The 22,256-nt window shown below is 48.4% G+C and overlaps 1 protein-coding gene across 1 annotated transcript in view; it reads left to right on the top strand.

Annotated features, from left to right (window-relative positions):
- PSMD1 (proteasome 26S subunit, non-ATPase 1) overlaps positions 1–14,567 on the top strand; it is a 91,707-nt gene extending 77,140 nt beyond the window's left edge. Inside the window, exons 20-25 of the mRNA XM_081862191.1 lie at positions 2,813–2,982; positions 7,389–7,481; positions 9,161–9,253; positions 11,480–11,626; positions 12,754–12,909; positions 14,344–14,567. Coding sequence (XP_081718317.1) covers positions 2,813–2,982; positions 7,389–7,481; positions 9,161–9,253; positions 11,480–11,626; positions 12,754–12,900 — 650 coding nt within the window. The 3' untranslated portion in view covers positions 12,901–12,909; positions 14,344–14,567. The remainder of the gene's footprint in view (positions 1–2,812; positions 2,983–7,388; positions 7,482–9,160; positions 9,254–11,479; positions 11,627–12,753; positions 12,910–14,343) is intronic.
- The last annotated feature ends 7,689 nt before the right edge of the window (positions 14,568–22,256 follow it).

Genomic DNA, 22,256 nt, shown 5'->3' with positions numbered 1-22,256 from the left:
CTGCTGATGGGACGACGTGGTTCTCTGTTTGAGGGATGGAGTGATAACATCTCGGGGCTTGGGGACCTTATTTCGCAGCTGCCATAGAGAATTCCCAGGCCACAGAGTTCCATGTGACTTGATCTCTAGAACTCCAGATCTTTCTGGGAGAAAGGCATCTATAAATCTCTCTGGCTGTAACTCAGCCTTCTCCAACCTTCTGCCCTCCAAATGTTTTGAACTACAATTCCCATCAGTCCCAGCCAGCATGATTTTGGCAGCTAAGCCTTGGTTAAAGGTGAGAAAGGTGGGCAAGCCAGAAAGGATAAGTTGGGATGCTACCAGTGCATGAACCAGTCATGGGGAGGAAAATGCAGGGTGGCAATTTTGTTTCATTTTCAAAATTGCCCAGAGTTGAGAATGAATGTGCAGAGCAAAGGAAAGACAGCAAATAAACCAGTTTCCCGCTCCTGAGCAGAGTGCTTTATGAGTTATGTGAACAAGTAGTTCAACCCCACATTCTTCACAAGTTTAATAATATGCCAAAAATTGGCTTTGAAAGTGGCAGAATGTGGTTACAGAAAAATCACTCTTTACCAGCTCTGCACAAATTTATCATGAGTTGGAAGAATTCCTAGAAATCCTGTATTCTGAATTGCTTCTAAGCCCTGTTTCATGGGCTTGTCCCTTCAACCCCTGGTGATGCTTCTGAAATGAGCAGCAGAGCAGGATCCCATAGGTTTCCTGCTCCCAGACAGGCCCTGAGGACAGGGAGCCAAGAGAAAGTTTGGGTGTCATGCAAAGAGAACAGAAACCGTGAGAGTGTGAATGCAATGCTTGAGGGCTGAGGTCACCTCCTCCAGAAATGACAAGATTTTAGGCAGGCGAAGTCAAGAGGCTAAATGTTGAAAAATAAAATTCCAAAGTTGTTTAAACCGAAGTCGTGATGGGTTTCAGCAGGGTGTGCTTGGCCCGTGAACACAGCCTGAAGCAAGTGTGTGTGTGTGTGTGTGTGTGTGTGTGTGAGAGAGAGAGAGAGAGAGAGAGAGAGAGAGAGAGAGAGAGAGAGAGATCTCACTACTCATTAGCAGGGAGCCCCTTCCCAACTTAAGCAATCCAGAGTGATCCTGCAGAACTCAACTATACTGCACCCTTTTCAGAATACACCTTACAAATTCAGAACTTTCCGGTTGCTCTGGTCATGGTGTTCACTTTCTGGCCGAATCTGGACCATTGTCAGCCTTAGAACTGCACTCCCAGGCCGGTCTGCTACAGGTCTGGTGGCTGAGGAGGGCCTCCATAGTCTCTCCCCCCCCCCCCCATGTAAAAGGGCTTGAAGTTTGATTGCATCTTAAATAGATTAGGCCCACTGCCCTCTGCCTCATCAGCAGCAATAAATATGCCGGTGGCCTTCTCCAGCTCCCATCTGCCTAACTGGTTGGAAGCCCTGAAAATCCGATTAACACCTTCCCACTCCCTCTGTGGGCCTAACCTTTCTGTTTGGCTTTGGCTGGGAGCTTCTGCGTTGCATCAACCTGATGAGCTCTCTGATCTCTGCTTTGCAAGGATGAAATTAAGGGGTTTGGTTATCTGGCAGGATTAATTCTGCTGCTGAGATTTATAACCCGTAGGAGGAAGGAAGTAGAATCTGAGGCTGCTTCTGGTCAAGAGGGGGAATGTAATCTCTTGCAGACTTTCCCCTTCTTCCTAGTTTAGTTATTAGGCACAGGAAGATCGGAGGTTTCTGAATGGGGGGGAAAGGATGGAGAAGTAATTTTGCTTCCAGGCAAGTGGAAATAAGGGAGAAGGAGAGAGAATGGAGCAGAGAGATACTAATTTATTTGTATTTATTATTTTCATTTAGGGAAAAAAATATAAACCTCTTAGAAAAAAATCTCTTAAGTGGTGTACAGTATATAAATTAATTAGCAACAATACAAAGATGAAATCAGCAAAGCCTACATAGCTGGATTATACCTCTGACTAGTATACCAGACATTCTGCCACATACCTTCATGACAGCTGAGTCAAATCTCTGTATTCCGAGCAAGTTACCTCAGAATTCCTGGTGTTGGAGGGGAAATAATAAAGGAGACATGTTATTCTTAAGTTCCGAGAAACATCTGGCTGACCACTGCTTGCAAAGCCCGTCACTAAGCTAGAGCAACGGATGCTTTGATCCTGCAGAGATTCTTTTGCATTCTTAGCCGCTTTCCAAGTGCTCACTGTGGTCGGTTCCTAGAGAGGGATCATAGAATCGTAGAGTTGGAAGGGACCACGGGGGTCATCTAGTCCAACCCCTTGCAGTTCAGGAATCCTTTGAGGGGCTCGAACCCACGACCTTGAGATTAACAGCCCCATGCTCTGCCCACTGAGCTATCTCAGTGTTTCTAGGAATGACCGGCCAAAACAGGCAAATGATGCCTACCGCTCACTCTGAATGAGGATTTGCAAGAATTGTTCTAAGTAGGTGAACAAAAAGCGGTTGGCTTGTTAGCCCTGCGTCAGCCTTCAGCAACCTTGCAGGGACACGGAATTGTAGCCCAAAACATCTGCTGGGCACCAGATTGCGGAAGCCTGGTTTATACCCACCTCTAGTTGAATTGGCAAGGGTGGGAGTGAGGAGGGTGAACTCTTTCTACTGTCTTGTTCCTCCCAGTTTGATTTCCTTTTACTCATTGTTTTATTTCAATGTTTGGTATACCATTTAATCACAGTCACTTCTTGGAGAAGAGACCAGCCCAAACCTCATGGAACTGCAGTGGCTCTTCTGGGCCCTTTGTTAATCCAAGCAACCCTCACCTCTGGTGTTTCTTTTGTGCTACCTCCCCAGGCGGCCACAACGTGACTATTTCTCTGCAGTCAAGGACTGGACACACACACATGCCTTCGGTGGTCGGCGTTCTGGTCTTCACCCAGTTCTGGTTCTGGTTTCCTCTCTCTCACTTCCTGTCGCTGGCCTTCACCCCGACCTGCGTCATCGGCCTTAACAAGGACCTCAAGGTACGTCCTTCCGGGGGCTGAAATGGCGTTGCATCGGTCAGAATGGCCTGGTGGCATTCTGCGTGCTCCAGAGTTGCCTCTTACCTGCCGAACCCAGTGAAGAAGAGTTTTAGAAGAGTTTGGTGCTGACCTTTAAAGCCCTAAACGGCCTCGGCCCAGCATACCTGAAGGAGCGTCTCCACCCCCATCATTCAGCTGAGGTCCAGCTCCGAGGGTCTTCTGGTGGTTCCCTCTTACTGTGTGAAGTGAAGTTATAGGGAACCAGGCAGAGGGCCTTCTCGGTAATGGCACCTGCCCTGTGGAAAAGAAATACCGTATTTTTCGCCCTATAGGACGCACTTTTTCCCCTCCAAAAATAAAGGGGAAATGTGTGTGCGTCCTATGGGGTGAATGCAGGCTTTCGCTGAAGCCTGGAGAGCAAGAGGGGTCGGTGCGCACCGACCCCTCTCACTCTCCAGGCTTCAGGACAGCCGCAGCGCCAGCCCCACAAGGTCGGGGGACAGCGGGGAGGCGGAACGCCGCCATCCCGCTGTCTCCCGATGTGGTTTGGAGGCTGATGGCGGGGAGACGCGTGCTTCTCCCTGCCGCCAGCCCCGCAAGCTCCGGGGACAGCTGGGAGGCGCAGCGTGTCGTCCCGCTGTCCCCGGACCTGGTCTGCAGGCGGGCAGCGGGGAGAAGAGCGCTTCTCTCCGCTGCCGGCCCCACAAGCGCCTGGGGGGGGGGGGAATAATTTTTTTTCTTTATTTCCCCCCCAAAAAAACTTGGTGCGTCCTATGGGCCGGTGCGTCCTATGGGGCAAAAAATACAGTAAACAACTATCTGACTTTTAGAAGACATCTGAAGGCAGCCCTGTTCAGGGAAGTTTTTAATGTTTGATGTTTTATCATGTTTTTAATATTCTGTTGGGAGGTGCCCAGAGTGGCTGGGGAAACCCAGCCAGATGGGTGGGGTATAAATAATAAATTGTTGTTGTTGTTGTTGGTTGTGTAAATAGGTTTGGCCTTGTCATGCCCCTGGGGTTTCTGCTTTCAGCTGTTGAGCATTGTTATTTCCAAGCTGAGCACTGTAGTATACATGCAGGCCTGTAGAGCCAAAGGTCTTGGATCTAATATTTTATCATCTCCTTAAAAAAGGGAATTAATTAATAGGTGATTTGAAAAGCCTTTCCCCTCTTGCCTAAGACCCTGGAGAGGCACTGCTGGTCAGAGCAGGAAGCACCAGCCTGGAAGGACCAATAATCCTCCTCATTGCATAGCAGCTTCCTTATAATGGACAAGCAGGCGTTTTGCCTGCAGAAGGTAACCTGGTTTAATCCCCAGCATCTCCTGTGAAAGGGACCCTGGGTGGCAGGGCTGGAAAAATACCCTCTTGGGACTTTAGGGAGCAGCAGCTACCTGGAGAAGCCCATCCTAGGCCAGGTGGATCAGTGGTCTGACCTCACCTCAGGTCTGTCCCCAAAACCAAGGCGATTGTTTGGTCCTCTAACAGTTTCAGGGGAACCGCCTTCAGATTCTCAGTTTCCGGCTTCTCCTTAAGCCCGAACTGCCGATCTCTCTCCTCTTCAGCATCACCCTTTCAAATAGATTTGTGGGATGCAATTATATTCCCTTTCGTTAAGTTCGGGCGCCGTTTGATTCCTGTGGGCGAAAAGGGGAGCCAGCAGTGAGCACAGCTTCACATCGGCGCTCTCAAAGGTTAATCTTTCAAGCTTCCCCCTCTGAGAGGATATTGCGCCCCCAGCTATGGAAAGCATGATGAGAATCTGCATCAGCCAGTAGGCAGGAGAAGAAGGGAGCTGTTTCCTGGCAACCTTAAAGAAAGTGATTGTAAATCGCCAGGGTCGTGGTAGGTAGCTTAAGATTCAGGGTGGAGGGCAGGTTTTGAAGTTGGCTTCCCTCTGGTTAAGGGGGGGCAGGGAAAATGCACACCAAACTGAAGCCGCCTCATTCCTCCTTTGCCACTTCCTGAACACTGCTGGAGACTTTTATCTCAGGGGTGGGTTAGGAAAAATGACTTGGCAGCTTGGAGAGTAGAGATGATTTTATTTCGGACTCCGCCGCCGCCGATTTGCACAGCCCTCTTAACGCCATCCTCAAAATGCAGTCCTTTGCTTTGATCCTTTTAACAGGCAGAAGCAGGGCTCTGGGCAGTCCTTGTACTTGCAGCTCCATCACCTTCAGCATCCTGAGAATACCGTATTTTTTGCTCTATAAGACTCACTTTTTCCCTCCTAAAAAGTAAGGGGAAATGTGTTTGTGTCCTATGGAGCGAATGCAGGCTGCGCAGCTATCCCAGAAGCCAGAACAGCAAGAGGGATTGCTGCTTTCACTGCACAGCGATCCCTCTTGCTGTTCTGGCTTCTGAGATTCAGAATATTTTTGTTCTTGTTTTCCTCCTCCAAAAATGAGGTGCGTCTTGTGGTCTGGTGCGTCTTATAGAGTGGAAAATACGGTAATTTTTTAAAAGACATTTCTAGGCTGCAAGTATAAGTTTCAGAATGTGCAAGAAGTGCCTGGTTGGAACCTGGGGGCTTCTGCCAGTGGGAGGAGAACACATTATATTTACAGTACGGATTTCAGGTTGCTTTTCTGCATCCTTCTCCAGCTTCTTGCCTTCCAGATGTTTTAAACTCAGCCACGCTGGGTGGTGCTAATAAGAGTTCTAGTCCCAAACCTCTGGAGGCACCAGGTTGGTGAAGGACTCAGAAAAGCAATTGCATTACTTTATCATGTGAACGTATGGAGCTGTTTTTTACTGAGTTAGACTATTGGTCCTTCTAGTCCAGTATTGTCTACTCTGACTGGCAGGGCTATCCGCAGTCTCTGGAAGAGAGACCATTCCCAAGCCTTGCTTCCTGTATCTGGAGATGCTGGGGAGTGAGACCCAATATTGCCTACTTTGACTGCCAGCATCCCTTCAAGGCGTTTGATGGAAGGTTTCCCAGAATTTTTAACTAGTAATCCCAGGGATTGAACTGATGACCTTCTGCAAGCAAGTCATGTGCTCTACCATGGACCTAAGGCCCCCTCTCCCAACTAAGTCCATTGAATCTGTGGTGTGGAGGACTGTAGACATTCCCAGGCAGGCCGGGCTGTGGGGTATGCACTTTCCAAGCTTTCCCGAAGAGGGAGGTGCAGAGAGAATTGCCATGTGAAAATGCCCAGTAAGGCGAGAAGCCTCTTCCCGACTTCTCTCTGCTTGCTGCCCAAATCTTCTTGTTCTTGAGTCTGCACAACCGCATCTGTGTCCGTGGCCATGACTCAGAGCAGTTGTGTCCTGGGGAAATCAAACCTGATGGAAATGACGTCTCAGAAGGAACTCGGATTCTGCAACGACAGCAAGCCGAATTCAGCAATGTGTTTTGCAGGCTGGGCACATGCCACCTCTCCGCCTGAATTTCACATACTTCAGGCTACCCTTTTATCCCTGCAAATCCGGCAAGATCACCTTGAGCTGAACGATTGGCACAGGTGGCAGAGACAGGTTCTCAGAGACAGACAGATAAGCGGATAAACCTGCTTTCTGCAGTCTCGTCTCAGTCTGTGAAGTACAAGATTGAACTCTCCACGATATGTAAAAAAAATATGTCCCTGTGCATAGGGGACTAGCTTATGTGAGAGATGGTTGCCTTTTGAGGGCGGAGGGGACCCAATCACAAAGGCCCCATGTGGTACAGTCCACAAACAGGCTCATCTGCTCTCAGTTATAATTTGGCCTTGGAAGTCAGCGGCCAGTGGCCACACTTAACAAAGGCAGTCTTGCCAGTGTTACTTTAGGTACTTGTGCTTGATCCTAATTCAGAATCTGCATAATGAAGTTTGTAGGATTTTGACAGGCATCACAGCAGGGAAGGAAATGTCATGTGAAATCCCTCAGAAGACTATGTCTTCCACTCCCCCCATCTTCCCTGACCTTTTTATTTCACTGTAGCCTTTGCAAGATGCTCCTTCCGTCTTTCTCAGCATCCTTCCTCTAGCCTCACAAGGGCTAGAAACTTGGGGCATGTGTGAATGCGAGATTCTCAGGATGCTGAATTCTGAACCTGTCACCAAACCCCACACTTTCTGTTTGCCTGGCCCTGCCTTCAACATCCCTTTTCCAGTCATGGCCGAAATGTGAAAAGCCGGGAGAGAAAGCAAGAGCACAAACAGTGCTCTGTACCGTGTGGGAGCCAGCGAGAGCACAACTGCCTCACCGGGACTAAATTGCCTCGTAATGGAATAATGATGTTTCAGTCCCCTGATGGCTCAGAAGCTTCCGGCAAGTGGCAGAGGCAGCATTTGTGCTTCAGCTGGCTTGTGTGCGTCTCCCAACGAGGGCACCGCACGTGGCTACCACTTTGCTCTCCGGCCTTCCGCCATGTCTGTCCGACTTTGCCCTCCAATCTCTCTCTCTTCCTTTTGCAGATGCCAAAAGTGCAGTACAGATCCAACGTCAAGCCCTCCACGTTTGCCTACCCAGCCCCGCTGGAGGTGCCGAAAGAGAAGGAGAAAGAAAAGGTGGGTGTTCATGTGGGTTGCTTGAACAAACAGTTGCCCCTGCTGGTGCTGCTGCATTGGGACCCCTTCACGTGTCTCAAGGCTTCTCTGCCCCTGAGATCAAAGCCGAAATTGCCCCTCTGCGCTATTTCACACAATGTGTGGTAGAAAACCTAAGTTTGCCCTGAAACGGTGGGCCTGGCAGGGAGCAGCGGGCAGTCCTGTATCCCTGATGCTTCCCTCCCTCATTTCAAACATGTTTTTATTGGTCATAGATTATGGGTGGAATTCAGGGTAGCGCTAAGGAGATTGGTCAGTCGGTGTGAGCATCTCTGTTTGCCCAATGGGATGGTCTTGCCTCTCCTCCCCCAGTGTTCTTAGGGGAAAGCCCTCTTGCTCCAGCTTCCACTAATGGCCCAGCAAGAGATTGGGTGTAATCTTCGATACCTCCCTCTCTATGGAGGCACAGATTACAGCTATAACAAAGGCAGCATTTTTTCATCTCCGCCAAGCTAAGCAGTTGGCTCCTTACCTCTCTCGCCCTGACCTAGCCACTGTGATCCACGCGACAGTCACCTCCAGACTGGATTATTGTAACTCGCTCTACATGGGGCTACCCTTGAGCCTGACCCAGAAACTCCAGCGGGTGCAGAATGCCGCAGTGAGGCTCCTTATGGGGTCTTCGCTGCGAGATCACATTCATCCGGTACTATACCAGCTGCACTGGCTCCCGGTGGAGTACAGGATCAGGTTTAAGGTGCTGGTTTTAACCTTTAAAGCCCCATACGGCCTAGGACCCTCGTACCTACGGGACCGCCTCTCCTGGTATGTCCCACAGAGGAACTTACGGTCTGCAAATAAAAACATCTTGAAGATCCCAGGCCACAGAGAGGTTAGGCTGGCCTCAGCCAGAGCCAGGGCTTTTTCGGCTGTGGCCCCGATCTGGCGGAACGCTCTGTCACAAGAGACTAGGGCCCTGCGGGACTTGACATCTTTCCGCAGGGCCTGCAAGACAGAGCTGTTCCACCAGGCCTTTGGTCAGGGTGCAGCCTGACCCCCCCCCCTCCTCTGGCAATCTGCACAGAATTTTGCTTAATGGTTGCCATCAATTTGATTTTAATTAATTTTTATAATGAAATGTTTTTGGAATCGTTGGATTATTTTGATTGTTGTTAGCCGCCCTGAGCCCAGCTTCGGCTGGGGAGGGCAGGATATAAATAAAATTTGTTATTATTATTATTATTTTCAGATGTACACTATTAGTATTAATGGGTGTACATGGATCTGTCAAAATGTAATGTGTGAATTAACCCCAAAAGCAGCCCTCAAAGGATGCTGCCTCTGCGTGCTCAGAAAGGGTATGAGGCCAACTGGGAGGCTCTTCCTGCTCCAGGGACTCTTTCAGAGAAGCATTGGAAGGCTCCTCGGGAGATTAAGAACTCCTGCTTGCTCACCCTCTGAAAACAAACCTTTTGAGAAGCAAGAATGAACTGGGCCTCCAACTTTGTGGCCCTCTAATCTTGGGGGCTTCGTGGGCCATACTGCTGACCCTCCTCCTTCCACCCCTCTCCACACACACACACGCACACTTCCCCCACTCCAGTTAGGGCCTCCTGCCCCGCTGCCATATCTGTGCCTGACCCTCAGAGCACCATTATTGGCTTGTTCTCCTGAAAGCCTTTTGCTGTTCTCATGCTCAGGTTTCTACCGCTGTGCTGTCCATCACGGCAAAGGCCAAGAAGAAGGAGAAAGAGAAGGAGAAGGAGAAGAAGGAAGAGGAGAAAATGGAAGTGGTGAGTCTGTAATCTCCCTCCGAATCATCGTCCAGGAATGCTGTTCTGGGGCATTGATCTAGGAAGCAAGGGCCTCTGGAGCCACTTCACGGTGGTCAATCTCTCTTCTTCTCTGTCAGTGGGTTCCTTAGGCGTCAGTAAGGATCCACCAACTCCATTCAGTGTCAGTCAAGAGGGAGGCAACATTAAATTGACACTGCAGTTGGAAGAGAGAGAAGCAGTGACCTTAGTCTTACATCCCTGTGCTGCAAAGCACTAGTAAGATCTCAGCTATACCCTAAATCCAGCAAACCCTGAATGAATTCAGTCAATGTGGTTTCATCCCGTAGTTAAGTGGCGTTTGCAGTTGCCTTACGGTGGTACCTGAATTGAACAAGTTTATTTGGAGAAACCACCATGTTTTGCCGAACCTTCAGGAAGCTCTCTGGCTTGCAGAGACTGTGGTGTCTGGAGCTGGTCAAGCATGGAGAAGGAGACAGAGGCCTGGCTATGGGCCGTGGGGCAGGGAGGGGCCCTGCTCCCTCTGCCTGGCCCTTATTTGCTCATCCCACTCTCTGGCCTTCAGTTGGGCCCCAGAGAAAGCCCCAAAGGAACGGGAGGCAGGCCAAAGAGGGGCAAAGACGTGATTGCAGCAAGCGGGACAGAGGCAGTCTTATCCAAGCCGACCAGTTTCGGAAGTGGATGAGGAGGCTGCTTCTGAGGAGGGCAGCCTTGCTTCTACTCTGGCCAAGCTAACTTGGAGTGAGTTCTTCAGGAGAGGAGAACAGACATGGGGAAATGCAAAACCGAGTGCTGAGCTACATCAAATGTTCCCATTTTTCAGTGTTCTCTGGGTATCTGGTTGGATTGTCTCGGGGCACTCATTTCTCCCAAAGAGGCTGAGAGGTTGCCAGAGGAGGCTCCCTTTTTTTCTCCTAATGTTTGGGATCAGAGAAGAATCTTGCAGTTTCCCCCACGCCAGGAGCCTCTTTGGGTCTCCACCTTCCTTTGTAGCATGTGGCCTGGATCACTTGCTCGAGTCATTTGCTCAGAAGCTGCCTTGGGGTGGTGCTCCCATGTTTCTTCCTCCCACCCCATTTCTCTTTCTGGTAGGTGCAGGGCCAGTGTTGAGAGACTGACCCACACCTCAGCAGAAATCCCTGGCCCCACTGCTCCTTGCTGTCCCTCCCTGTTCTTCTGCCCAGGGGGGTGGGGTGAGCAGCAAGCTGTGTTCCCTCCCTCCCACCCTGGCTTGTCCTTTGCTTTTGGGGGTGGAGGTGAAATGAACTGGGTCCAAAGGTGAAGGCCCAGCAGTCAAGGGGGCAGTAGGAGCAGTGGGGAGAACTAAAAAATGGAAGCAGGCACTGGGGAAGTTGCTTTGGGCATTTATGTACTGCAGCCCTCCCTAGTAGTTTTGGACTACAACTCCCATCATTCCCCGCAAGTGCGGCCATCACTCTCCAGTTGTAGTCCTGAACATCCAGGGAGGCCGATAGACCACTTGAAGGAGCTTTCATGCACAGCTATCCTTCCATCTGAAGGACAGGACATTCTTTCTTAGTACCCCCACCTTGCTGAGCGAGGGGGACAGTGGTTTCCCCAAGACCACCCGGTGAGTTCATAGCCGAGTCAAGAAACTGAAGCTGAAGCCTGTCTGGCTCTTGCCACTCTCCTCTGTCTTCCATTCTGGCCGCCTTCATCTTTGTGTCCTTTTGGCTCTGGGGTGTCTTCTATTGTCCAGGCAACTTTTCTTCCCAACTCTCTGGGAACTGAAAGCCCTCTTCCTGTGTTGTCCAAACATGTGGCCATACCTGTAAGGGGGGAAAACATGACACAGGCCCAGAGGCATTTTAACAAGGTTGAAGGAAAGCCTTCCCTCCGTCAGCCCACGAGGGGAGCAAAGTGTACCTGAAGTAGCCTCCAGAGAGCTATCAATCCCGGCCGATTTCTCACTGCTGCCATCTTTGGAGACAGCTTTATGGCTCAGAAAAACACCCATCGTTGAGCTTCGGACAGGACAGGATAAAGTTCTGCTTCTTTTTAAAATTTGCAGCCAACCCATCAAGGCTGCCTGGCGTGCCTGGATTTTGGCTTCGTTTTGCTTTATTATTCATTGACGTGGGGCACGTCTGTGCTGGTACGAAGGCCGGGCGATGGGCAGGTTCTGCTGTGGCTCCAGGTCCTGTCCTCTCATATGTATTTGGCTCTGTGTGTTTTTAATGCCTCCTTCCTCCCGTCCCCAAACAGGACGAAACCGAGAAGAAGGATGAGAAGGAGAAGAAGAAAGAGCCTGAGCCGTCCTTCCAGCTCCTTGACAATCCGGCCCGGGTGATGCCCGCCCAGCTCAAGGTTCTCACCATGCCGGAAAGCTGCCGATACCAGCCTTTCAAGACCGTGAGTCGAGCGCATATCTCTCCTCTGACGACCCTCTTCACACCATAAAGCGGGGGGTGGGGGACCTGTGGCACTTTCTGGGTGTTGTTGGACTTGACGACCCATCAGCCCCACCCAGCATGGCTCCTGGGCAGGGGGACGATGGGATTTGTAGTCCAGCAGCATCTGGGGGAGGGGGAAGGCGACAGATTCCTCCCACTCACCATGTCATTGGCTTTGAGCAGGTTAAATCATATTTAACTATAGGACCCTTCACTAGAAGGCTTTGAAACAAGAATAGTCAGATTCATGGAGGGGAGGGCTATCAATGCCTGCTCTCCCCAGACCCTGCGATCATCATGAGAGGCCCTTCTTCATGTGCCTCCTCCCCCAGAGGTCCAGAGGGTGGCAACACGAGAACAGGGCCTTTTCTGCAGTGGCTCCTCGTCTGTGGAATGTGCTCCCCAGGGAGGTGTGCCTGATGCCTTCATTATACACTTTTAGGTGCCAGGCAAAAATTTTAAAAAATGGCGTGGCATGAGCTGCCAAGGAAATGAAACAACTATCTGACTTTTAGGAGACACCTGAAGGCAGCCCTGTATCGAAATTTTTAGTGTGTGATGTTTTACCATTTTTTAATATATGCTGTAAGCCACCCAGAGTGGCTGGGGAAACACAGCCAGATGGGTAGGATAATGGTAATGATAATGATAATAAATAATTTAATTCTGAAAGTGTAGTGCATTGAAAAAAAAGTTTGAGAAGCACTGCCCTAGGCCACCTCTGGCTCCTCTTCATTTCATGATGGCTTGTGCAGGAGACCTTCCTGGTAGATTCTCTTCTCTCTGCTAGGTGAGGGCCAGTGGGCCGTTTCCAGCCAGCATTACCTTGAAGAGGCTGGACTTCTTTGTCCCCTCCTGTGTCATGCAGATGTCCCTTTGCTGGGCAGGGTGCCAGAATGGGGGCAGTGATTGTCAGGCGGCTAAATTTAGCTGCAGCTGCAATTAAACAAGGGGGTGAGGCCAGCTCTTGCCCCCTCCCCCTGCTCTGGATTGGCTGGCTTGTCATGCAGCTTCTGCATGACCCTGACTCGCTGGCCCAGCAGCCTCGGGGAACCTTGAGCTCACTTGGTGCTCCTCTTTCTCCAGCTTTCCATTGGGGGCATCATTGTCTTGAGAGACACCAGCGAGGACACAGAAGAGCTGGTGGAGCCCGTGGCTGCGCATGGGCCGAAGATTGAGGAGGAGGAGCAGGAACCGGAGCCTCCGGAGCCTTTTGAATACATTGATGACTAAGACATGGGGGTACGTAAGAGGGAGACGTCCCTGCCTGGGCTGAACCTACCCAAGACAGAGCCCCAGAGGAAATCACATGTGCAGGATATGATGGAGCTTGCCATATTCTGATATTCAGAGGTATGCTGCCTTTGGGTGTGGAAGCTCCATTACTGTCATTCAGGATCAATAGCCAACAAAAAGCCAGTTGACAGCGTCGCCCAATGACAGGGCCGGCCTCGACATTATGTGGCAACAAGCACCGTGGTTAGTCCCCAACAGGAGCAGTGCGACATTCACTAGCTTTCTAAAATCCAGTACAGTCGTACCTTGGGTTGCGAACGCTTTGGGTTGCGCGTTTTCAGGTTACGGACTGCGCCGAACCCGGAAGTACCAGAACGTGTTACTTCCGGGTTTTGGCACATGTGCAGAAGCGCCAAATTGCATCACACACGCGCAGACGCAGCACTGTGGGTTGTGAATGCTGTGGGTTGCGAACGTGCCTCCTGCACGGATCACGTTCACAACCCAAGGTATGACTGTAGATTGAACTGGTTTCTGCACAGAGAGAACTGCACACAAAACTGGTGAATAATTCAGTAGCTGTTGAGAACTGAACCGGACTGGGCAGAGTGCAGAATTTTCAGTTCTGCCTATACCATATGGCTCTATCATTCCCTGTGCCATTTCATTCCCTCAGGCAGCCTTGTGCCTTGGCCAGGGCTGTGCCTCTTCTACAGCCTGGCATGGCAGGTCCTGGACGTCAGCTCTGGATTCCTGGACTGGTGTGGAGGGCTCTTGCCAGGCTGGATGGCTCAGAGGGTCAGCTTTGATTTCTGCTTTGACTGGGTCTGCTGAAACCCAAGCCTCACCTTCAGGTTTCTTGTAGAGTCAGCTGTTAATCAGCTGCAGTCTTTGGAGCAGGGGAGTTAGAAGCCCGTTTGCCATATCTCCAGCTGGTCACAGCACCTTAATCACAAATGATGACCTTGCAGGCAAGTTCGTGGCTGAAGAAATCAGACGGTTCGGCTTCCCCTCCCAAAAAGCAAGCCATGTTCTGGAAGTGCTGTTGTTTTTCCTGAACCGCTGAAATGATCTGCATGTGTTGCAAGCTAATCTGAAGAACTGGAATGGGTTTCTTAGAAGATGCTTGCTCCAGGAAGCTCCTTGGGCCGGCCGGCTCCTTGGGCCTTCCTCAACCTCTGGCGCCTCACAGGTGTTCTGGACTGCAGTCCAAAACATTTGAGGGTGCCAGCTTGGGGGGAGGCTGGGATAGGTCGCCCAGTAAAACATTTCAGAGAATAGCTGTGAAGGGTGGCTGAGACCACCACCGTTTTGCCTTTGGAGCTGAGTGAATCTGGGCCCAGAATCGGAGGAAGGCACCGTGTGGTGGTAGAGCTGTGGTTGCCACTAACTCCTTGCCTTTTTTGTCTCCACTGTCCTTTATTTTCCTCCCCCTCCTAGGGCCCTTAAAGGAAGCTTGGTGCGCATTACGTCTGAAATTGAGGAAACGGCCCAGAGGAGGCTCTTGCTGCAGCCTGCAGCTCAGTGCATGCTCTGTCGCTTCTGTGCTGACCGACAGAAGGCAGTCCACATTTTATGGGTGACAAAAGGAAAAACCTGTGCTCTCTTTAGTGTACTCTTTCACGAGAAACCAGTTTTCAAAATAAATAAATTTAAAAACCCAAGCGGTGGCTTTGTTCTTCGTTATTCCTTGCCTGCAACTTCGGGAAGATGTGAGACGAGTTTCACAGCCTCACTTCCCTTTGTACTGCCATAATGTTTTTGACACCGGGGAAACATTCGGCCTTGATCAGACCTCTGGTCAGACCTCACCTGGAGTACTGTGTCCAGTTCTGGGCCCCACAGTTCAAGAAGGACACTGACAAACTGGAACGTGTCCAGAGGAGGGCAACCAAAATGGTCAAAGGCCTGGAAACGATGCCTTATGAGGAACGGCTAAGGGAGCTGGGCATGTTTAGCCTGGAGAAGAGGAGGTTAAGGGGTGATAGATAGCCATGTTCAAATATATAAAAGGATGTCACATAGAGGAGGGAGAAAGGTTGTTTTCTGCTGCTCCAGAGAAGCGGACACGGAGCAATGGTTCCAAACTACAAGAAAGAAGATTCCACCTAAACATTAGGAAGAACTTCCTGACAGTAAGAGCTGTTTGACAGTGGAATTTGCTGCCAAGGTGTGTGGTGGAGTCTCCTTCTTTGGAGGTCTTTAAGCAGAGGCTTGACAACCATATGTCAGGAGTGCTCTGATGGTGTTTCCTGCTTGGCAGGGGGTTGGACTCGATGGCCCTTGTGGTCTCTTCCAACTCTATGATTCTATGAAGAATACATTTTGTCAATGTGTTGATACAGACTCTCCGTCCTGCCCTGGGTAACTTTGGCTGCTGCAACATCCTTTGTTGGGTTCTGACACACTCCCTCAAACGTACCTTCATACCCGATGTCCTCTGAGTCTGGGCTGTGGAAAGGCACCCCATGCAGGCTGAGGTCTCAGGGTAAATGCTCAAGCACATGGTATTGTAGGAGTTCAGCCTACACTCGAGTAGGACCCTGGCAGAGACACATGCCCGACTGACATGTTCCCTCCCTCCTGGTCGATCATTTGAGAGCTTCATAAGCTTTCTTCAGCCCAAACATCACAGCGACCAATGCCAACCGACACCGGCACACTTAGGGATCCACAGAGTCTTCGCAACTTGCGTGACAGACCTCAGCAACTCAGCATTTTGGCTAATCTACTTTATTTACATATAAACACACATGGAGCACTGCAACATGGCTCCCTCTCTCTCTCTAGCATCAGACAGCAAAGAGAAATAACAAAGGACAATAGTCCCACTTGACGGAACACAGTAACACAAACGTCCTGTCTCCGTCACTTCCCACTCTGTGGAGTCAAAACATACACCGTCATGGGATAGACAACAATCCCATGACTGCAGTCATGGAGCAGGAATTCTAACAGGTATATGTGTGTCTCCAAGAAGCCCTTGGTGGAATATCTTCATCTTGGGCAGCTGCTCAGAGGCCTTTAGCATTGGAAAGGGCCTTATATCAGACCGGCTAGTAAGAGCCAGTGTGTTGTAATGGTTAGAGTACCACACTGGGACCTGGTACTCTGTGGTTGAAATCCCCACTCAGCCAGGAAGAAGAAGAAGAGGAGGAGTTTGGATTTGATATCCCGCTTTATCTCTACCCTAAGGAGTCTCAAAGCGGCTCACATTCTCCTTTCCCTTCCTCCCCCACAACAAACACTCTGTGAGGTGAGTGGGGCTGAGAGACTTCAGAGAAGTGTGACTCACCCAAGGTCACCCAGCAGCTGCAGGTGGAGGAGCGGAGACGCGAACCCGGTTCCCCAGATTACGAGACTACCGTTCTTAACCACTACACCACACTGGCTCTCTGGGTAACAATGGAGACCAGTCACTGCTTCTCATCCTAACCTACCTCACAGGTAGTGGGGATTAAAGGAAGAGTGGTGAGAAGAACCCTGTCCAGCACTTTGAGCTGCCTGAAGGAAAAGGTCGCATATAAATGCAATTAATTAAAAAATAGACAAGGAGAATCCAAGCCATAGGAAGGGCACAACTGGGTCATGCAGTGCTATAAAGCTGCTGTTTGTAACTCCCATTTTAATAAAAGTTAGGTCTCAGCAGCATTAAGAGAATCTTGTGTGAAAACAGTAGAGGGTGTCTGGGTGGAGGAAGGATAAACTCTGCATTCTTTCCCCTCTCTTATCTTCTTGGAATAGGTTTGCTCCAGATGTGGTCATTCCGCTTTGTAGAGAGTTCTTCACATCTTTCCCGCCTGCCTCCTAATTGGGGTCCGACCTTCAGACGGCGGTGGTCTCCTGGAATGTCCCGTTGTCCCAGCAACAGCAACCCTAGAGATGCCTAAAAAATAGAGTCATGGTCTGAAGTTGACAGCAGAGATGGATCTGGGTTTTCTTTTCCGTGTCTTGTTTTCCAGGAGATTCTAGATAAAGGGACGAGGTTTTCAGTGCATTATCATTACTTCCAACGTGTAATGGAAATGGCATGAATATTTGAAGGGGGAAACCCCTTCCTGCTCCCTTTCCGCTCTCCCGAGGGTGTGTGTCATCAAGACATGAGAGGTGTTGATTAAAGAAGGCTTTCTGGGGAAGCAGCGAGGCCGTGGTGAACTTTTGCAAGCGGTGCTGCAGGGAGGTAAAGAAGGCCACTCCCTGAGAGAGGAAATTAATGAGAATTTCCAGGGGGATCCCTGGGCCTTTAAACACAGACAGAAACCCAGCACATTCCTTGCATGAAGTGGGGCAAGAGATTGCTTCACCTGTTGGATTTTTGCCTGTTGTGCAGCTGTTCCAAGGAAAACTAACTTGGAAAACTAATACTTGGTGTTCGTATTGTTGTTGTTGTTTAGTCATTTAGTTGTGTCCAACTCTTCGTGACCCCCTGGACCAGAGCATGCCAGGCACTCCTGTTTTCCACTGCCTCCCGCAGTTTGGTCAAACTCATGCTGGTCGCTTCGAGAACACTGTCCAGCCATCTCGTCCTCTGTCGTCCCCTTCTCCTTGTGCCCTCCATCTTTCCCAACATCAGGGTCTTTTCCAGGGAGTCTTCTCTTCTCATGAGGTGGCCAAAGTATTGGAGCCTCAGCTTCAGGATCTATCCTTCCAGTGAGCACTCAGGGCTGATTTCCTTCAGAATGGAGAGGTTTGATCTTCTTGCAGTCCATGGGACTCTCAAGAGTCTCCTCCAGCACCATAATTCAAAAGCATCAATTCTTTGGCGATCAGCCTTCTTTATGGTCCAGCTTTCACTTCCATACATCACTACTGGGAAAACCATAGCTTTAACTATACGGACCTTTGTTGGCAAGGTGATGTCTCTGCTTTTTAAGATGCTGTCTTGGTTTGTCATTGCTTTTATCCCAAGGAGCAGGCGTGTTTTAATTTTGTGACTGCTGTCACCATCTGCAGTGATCATGGAGCCCAAGAAAGTAAAATCTCTCACTGGCTCCATTTCTTCCCCTTCTATTTGCCAGGAGGTGATAGGACCAGTGGCCATGATCTTAGTTTTTTTGATGTTGAGCTTCAGACCATATTTTGCGCTCTGGTGTTCGTATTGGAGCATCTCAACTTCTCAAAGAGGTTTTCTCATAATCCTTAACTGCTATGTAATCTAAACCAAAATTATCTGCCCTGCCCCATCACAAGGTTTGCAGGAAGCTTTAGTTGTCTTGCATGTTCTGTGGCCGAGGTGAGATTTGAACTCGTCTCAGTCCTGGCTCACAGTTCACTCTGCCAACCATTAACACTGAACAGGAGAGCTTGCCAGTCTGAGATAACTCACTGACATGAAAGTCGGATGAAAGGAGCAGTCCTGTACCTATTCAAGAGTAATCCCCATTGAACTCAGTGGGACTTGTTTCTGTGTAGACACATGTAGAATTTCACTATTATTGTGCCTGATCCAGCACCAGGATGAAAAGTTTGGTTATCAGAGTGTCTGTGGTTCATACTTCAGTAGTTTTTATTTTGAAGGCTCTTCTGAGTAAAGCCTTTCCTAAAAGGGTTCTCTTGCACAAAAACGAGTTAATTTAAACCCACAATTGGTTTAATTCCAGGGTCTGGGAAATAACTTGGGGGCTCTTTAATAATTCCTCCCTTCTTGGTTTGTATCCTGCCCTTCACTCCAAGCACCCCAGGAAAGTAGGTTAGGCTGAGAAATAGTGGCTTGGCCCCAGGACATCCAGTGAGTTTTGCTGCTGAGGGAGAATTTGAACTCTGGATTCCCAGGTCCTGCTCTTAATAACCTAGAAGCTGGAGGCTAACAGCAAATTTGGAGTGTGCCTCGTTGGCTACTCTTCCTCTAACCACTAGACCACACTGCCTCACTTGGACGGGATCAAGAAGCTTCACGTAAATTATTTCATTTCATAAAATTTAAACACTGCTTGTTCTTTGTTAAAAAAAACCAGCAGTTTACAAAAAGGTAAATCAATAAAATTACAGCAATAATTTAAAACACATAGAAGTTAAAATACTAAAGCAGATTAAAATTACATTAAATTCACACTACCTGGTCGAGGCCAGGTGGGCCTCTGTTCGAAAAATATTAAAAATAAGAGAGAAGGTTTCTATCTAGCCTTCATATTGTTGAGCTACTTTTCTATGTGCAGGGATCTTTAAAAATAAAAATGGGGATGAACTGAATTGTGTGAAACAGCACCTGCAACCTGAAGTGGCCCAGCCCAGACAGGTTCACCATCTCACTAGCATTTTGTGACCACCTTTTAGCCAGAACAGCAAAAAACTTTTTCTTCCATTCTGCACAGGGCCTCCCCATCCATCTTGCTGCTCGGACAACCCACCCGCTCGTTGCTTTAGGGCACTGGCAATCGTTCCCGCCCCCCCCCCAACCGCTGCCGCCCAGTTTTCCTTTGCTAAATGTTTTTCCAACTTTTTGATTTATTGTCGATGAAGTTACATTTCAGCAAAACAAACCTGACTGTTCTTGGGCACCAGGCTTCTTGGCAAGATCCGGCGCCTGTTTGGAGGGAGCGCTGAATCTTCCTACATAAATACTGGTGGAAAAGCAGGCATTCCCCCCCCCCCCAGCGCTGAGAAAAGGCGAAGGTTGCAAAACTGGTCCTCCTTCTGCGCTTACAGATTCCAGATCTCTGGCCACTTGAACCCCTAACCAGAAGGCTAATCCTCAAAACCTTTTATAGCCTGGCCAATTTCCTTGGCCATTAATTCTGTTCTTAATGCAGATTTGTGGTCCTAGCCTCTGGAGTAGCACAAAACGAGATTGTTGGGGGGGTTTTGGTTGTTGTTTTTAAAAATTATTCAAAATTATAACAAGACATATTATCCAAAAACATATCATCCTTGTCCTCCCCCATTTTTCCTCCCCCCCCCACAAAACCCATCCCACTCCCCGACTTCCCTCAGTTCCAGTCTTTGATTTCTCTAAAAATGCTGTTTTCTGCATGTTACAAAGTTGTATAGATCCTCAAACTATTTAGCTGATGATTATCAATAAAAAGTTTGTGAATGTTTATTCAAAACCTGCCAAGGAGTCCAGTTCGCTTTGTTGCGTCTTCAAATGCTTTGTAAAGGGTTCCCATTCATCCTTAAAGTCACAGTTATCCTTGTCCCGTAGTTTGTATGTCAGTTTTGCCAGTTCTGCATAGTCCATCAATTTTTCTTGCCCTGATTCTTTAGTTGGGGTTTCTTCAGTCTTCCATCCTTGTGCTACCAGAACTCTCACAGCCATTGTCACATACATGAAGAAGAAGAAGAAGAAGAAGAAGAAGAAGAGGAGGAGGAGGAGGAGGAGGAGGAGGAGGAGGAGGAGTTTGGATTTGATATCCCGCTTTATCACTAACCTAAGGAGTATCAAAGCGGCCAACATTCTCCTTTCCCTTCCTCGCCCCCAACAAACACTCTGTGAGGTGAGTGGGGCTGAGAGACTTCAAAGAAGTGTGACTGGCCCAAGGTCACCCGGCAGCTGCAGGTGGAGGAGCAGAGACTCGAACCCGGTTCCCCAGATTACGAGTCTATAACACTCTTAACCACTACACCACACTGGCTCTGAAGATGTTTTTCAACTTTTTTGGCAGGTCTTTCCCTACAATCCCCAACAAAAATGCCTCGGGTTTTTAAACAAATGTTAAATGGAACATTTTCTTCAATTCGTTGTATATCATTTCCCAATGTTTTTTTAATTACCTTACAATCCCACCACATATGAACGATATTGCTCCTTCTTCCAGGTGACAGGCTTTCAGAAATCTGAAGCTGGCTATCACGTTGCCTCTCACAATCTTCTCTGCTCCCGGTCTAGTGTGTCCAACTCCCTGATAAGGCTTGGTCAAGGTTCCTTCAATCCAACTCACCTGGGCAGTGTGTATGGAGGTCCAGGGCTGCCCAGGTGACAAGACACACACACACACCCAGTATGAGTCTCACTGATGTGGTCCAAAGGAAAGCAGAACAAGATGTTTGTTTGTTTGTTTTTTATAAATTTTTATTAAGATTTTAAAGATTACAGAAAAAAGAGAAAATAATAACAATCAAAGAAAAAACGAAAAAACAATACATATAAAAAAATCATCAAAAACCAGAGAACAGAAGAAAAAAGATAAAAAAACAAGTCAAACCTGTACATCACTTACTTACATTCACTTATTTCCTTGACCTCCTCACACCTCCCATTTTTGTATTCTAATTCAATTTGTTATTTCAGCAAATCCTACCAACCTTATTTTTATCTTAATAATTTGTCTTAATATACTATAATTTTACATTCTCTCTTTCACCAACTCATTTTTACTTAATCCTTTATGTCATTTCTACTAAAACCACATAATTTTCTTTTCCCAACATCTTTCTAACAATCCTTAATTTTACAATATTTTTGAAGATAAACTTTAAATTTTTTCCAATCTTCGTCCACCGACTCTTCTCCTTGGTCCCGGATTCTGCCAGTCATCTCAGCCAGTTCCATGTACTCCATCACCTTCATCTGCCATTCTTCCCGGGTGGGTAGATCTTGTGTCTTCCAATACTTTGCGATGAGTATTCTTGCTGCTGTTGTGGCGTACATAAAAAAAGTTCTATCCTCCTTTCGCACCAATTGGCTGACCATGCCCAAGAGAAAGGCCTCTGGTTTCTTCTGGAAGGTATATTTAAATACCTTTTTCATTTCGTTATAGATCATCTCCCAGAAGGTCTTAATCTTTGGGCATGTCCACCAAAGGTGAAAGAATGTACCTTCAATCTCTTTACATTTCCAACATTTATTATCGGGCAAATGATAAATTTTTGCAAGCTTGACTGGTGTCATGTACCACCTGTAAATCATTTTCATTATATTCTCTCTTAAGGCATTACATGCCGTAAACTTCATACCTGTGGTCCATAACTTTTCCCAGTCAGCCATCGTAATGTTATGGACCACATCTTGTGCCCATTTGATCATAACAGATTTAACCATTTCATCCTGGCTGCAGAACAAGATGTTTGGCACCACCTTGCCTGCCAGAAGGAGGCGTACAAGGCGCCATCCAACCGCCTTAGGGACACTTCGCAAAACAAAGTGACGTAAGAAAAAGCACAGCGCGTTGTTTGTGGGTCAATATGCATAGAAAGAAGACGAATAACCTTTGCTTGGGCTTCTTTCTCTTCGTTTCGGGTTTTCTGGGTGTGCATGCATATTCACCCTAAAATTAGCAAAAGGAAGTGAAGTTCTTTCCTTGTGAATGCATATTCACCCCAAAAACGCAAAGGGAAGTGAAAGAAGCCCAAATAAAGCAAAACATGTTGTTTTTGGTTCCATATGCATAGAAAGAAGATGATTAATCTTTGATTGG

The sequence above is a fragment of the Podarcis erhardii genome (assembly GCF_964252035.2).
Source record: "Podarcis erhardii genome assembly, chromosome: 5".
Taxonomy (NCBI): Eukaryota; Metazoa; Chordata; class Lepidosauria; order Squamata; family Lacertidae; genus Podarcis; species Podarcis erhardii.
Note: the sequence above shows the minus strand (reverse complement) of the source record. Positions and strands in the feature narration are given on the sequence as shown.